This window comes from Silurus aristotelis, assembly GCF_946808225.1.
Source record: "Silurus aristotelis genome assembly, chromosome: 2".
Lineage (NCBI taxonomy): Eukaryota > Metazoa > Chordata > Actinopteri > Siluriformes > Siluridae > Silurus > Silurus aristotelis.
This window is the reverse complement of record NC_139575.1, coordinates 14,835,440-14,838,327: the sequence shown is the minus strand read 5'-3', so window position 1 is coordinate 14,838,327 and position 2,888 is coordinate 14,835,440. Positions and strand designations below refer to the sequence as shown.

Sequence of the window (2,888 nt, the reverse complement as noted above, 5' to 3'; positions counted from 1 at the left end):
TCATCGATTTGCGCATTTCGGAAAACAACGTCTAAATTGTAAGATTTTCATCATGATCAGCATCATCGTCGTCCTCGTCTAATTCCCACGTCGGTTGACTAGCAAATATGTCTCAGATGTGGTTGGCATCACCGAAAAAAAAAAAAAACCGCAAGAAAACAAGCTTGGGATAAAATAATAATAATAATAATAATAATAATAATAATAATAATAATAATAATAATAATAATAATAATAATAATAATAATAAAAACTTGCAAGAGAGCAGGAGCTGGTAGATGTGTCCTCCCCTTCACTTCTCCCTTTATTCTAAAAAAAAAAATTGGCCTCAACTAAAGGGAACAGCCAGGAGCTACATGTTATGCCGAAAGTATAGTAATATGATTCAGGCTTCTAAAAAGAGTCCCCCTCTATCATCCCGGAGTGGATTAGGACACTTCCCTTTGCCCCCTTCCTCATACATTTTGGACTTGCGATCTGATATTCAAATGAACTTGAACAGTAATTAATTAGATCCTTCATTACCGGCTGCAGACTCGTTAAAGTCACGTGACAAGTGAGGATTACTGTGTGTTCATATCACGAGCTAATAAGAAATTCAACCAGGGTCCCAAACTGCGTTATTATTTTAGATCATTAACTACATACGAGGTATATTTATTTGATTATGTATTTATTCTATGTTTGTTTGTGTAGCGAAGATTGCCAGTGTCATGTAAAATATGATCCACTATTATTCCCTCTGAGCTACTTAAAAAAAAAGCAGTTTTAATTTTACTCAAAAGCTGTGACCCATACTTTAATCTATCATCCCATCACACAATCTGAAAAGTAATGTCTCGCTGACTTAAGGCAATGCCTTGAAATGTAAAATCGATGCCATACGTTTTATTCGCATAATTCACTATTATTTCTCTTCTCCTATTGCATTGGAGAATAACACAGACTGGTTAATACGAATAGTTCATAAGTCAAGTGTCCAATGCATTATGTAATGATAATGCATTGGACACTTTAACACTAAAATAATAATGAGCAATAACAAAATAATTATATCCCAAAAATAAAATGCATGCACACATTTTAGTCCTTATTATTTCATCTTTCCTGTCGTTGTCTTGCAAATACAGTTAATTATGAATATGATATTACAGTTGCCCACAATGATTCAGAAGTGTACTGTGTCACCTGTTAAGGCGTTTTAAAGCTTCTGAAACTGTAGCTATGTTGTTGAAAGAGGATTTGGTTTTCTCAGGCGCCAAAATGTTACGATCAAGTCCAAATTTCTCTGATTGGTTCGAGGCAGGTGCTGCTCACGATGAGACCAATCAGAATAGAGAAGGGGGGAGCGCGAGGAGTGTGTCTGTGTTATAATGTGTTATTATAAAGAAGAAGAAGAAAAAAATCACTGGCTCCCCCTTTCTTGACGTCAACGTAGGAAATCTTTGTAGAGCATCAACTGGGGAGGATTTCTAGAGGAAAAAAAAGAGGAAGAGTTGATGTCGGGGAGTTAGAAAGCTCAGAAAGCGCAACTTTTTGGAGAGAGAGAAAGAGAGTGAGATATAGAGAGACAGATCGAGAGAGCGAGAGGGGAGAGAGGGAGAGAGAGATAGAGGAAGAGAAATAAAGTTCAGGCACCAGTGCAAAAGGACGAGGAGCTACACAAGACACACACTGCTTTTTTACACATTTCATACTGAAAGCACGCGCATCCTGGGAGACTCTTCACAATCTTCTGTACATCTTAACAAACTTGCAAGGATTTTTTGTTTTGTTTTGCTGCTTGATTTCTGCGTGTAGGTGTGTGTGTGCTGCTTTAAGATTAATTGGCGAGGATTAATAAACACATTGCCCACCTTTTCGTTTGTTGCTGAAGCATCAGCTCGAGTATAATTTCGTTTAAAGTGCATACGCCCTAATACATAATAATAATATATATATTTTTTTATGAATTGATGGGGAAGAAACTCCCTGTTATGCAGACTCCTTAAAACAACATCGGGCTTCTTTTTCTTTCTTCTTTTTTTTTTAATGCAATGGAAGGATCCAGCGCGTCTAGTTTTGGAATAGACACCATTTTATCTTCCGCCGGTTCCTGCAGCTCGGCGCTCGCGATGATGGACGGTGACTTCCGGGCGGCGGATTTCCGGAGCCGCGCGACTCCTTCGCCCTGCTCGGATGTAGACGCGGGCGTGAGGAGCCCTTCGTCCCCGATCTCCGTCACTGCGGAGCCTCCTGAACCGCATCCGGTGCAAGACGGCCTTCATCATCATCTGCATCATCACCATTATCATCCGGTAGCCCAAAACCCGGCCGCGTGCGCCCCGCGGACCGCCACCTCTTCTTTTTTGATCAAGGACATTCTGGGCGACGGGAAGCCGCTGGCCGCGTGCGCGCCCTACAGCGCGAGCCTCGCACCGTCCCCGCAGCACCAGCGCCAGCATCATCACACTCCGAAAGCGGAGAGCGCGGACTGTCTCACCCCGAAAGCGGAGCACGATGATCACGGAGGCAAAATCGAAAAGAGAGACGACATTCACAACGACACCAAATGCAACGGTAGGACGAGACTTCCTAATGTTTGTCTTGGGAAAAATCAAATCCAACACTTTAACGAATGGTGTGATTTGATTGAACGAACCGGCAGGTACAAGTGTTTCAGTTCAGAAATAATATAGTGATGTTATATATAGTAATATATATGTATATATATAGTAATATATATATATATATATATAGTAATATATATATATATATATATATATATATATATATATATATATATATATATATATATATATATATAGTAATATATATAGTAATATAAAGTAATATAGTATATATATATATATATATATATATATATATATATATATATATATATATAT

At 38.8% G+C, this 2,888-nt stretch overlaps 1 protein-coding gene across 1 annotated transcript in view; it reads left to right on the top strand.

The window, feature by feature from the left end:
* Nucleotides 1-1,567: 1,567 nt before the first annotated feature.
* barhl2 (BarH-like homeobox 2) overlaps nt 1,568-2,888 on the top strand; it is a 4,970-nt gene continuing 3,649 nt past the window's right edge. The window contains exon 1 of the mRNA XM_083534947.1: nt 1,568-2,559. Within this exon, the coding sequence (XP_083391073.1) occupies nt 2,037-2,559 (523 nt within the window). The 5' untranslated portion in view covers nt 1,568-2,036. The remainder of the gene's footprint in view (nt 2,560-2,888) is intronic.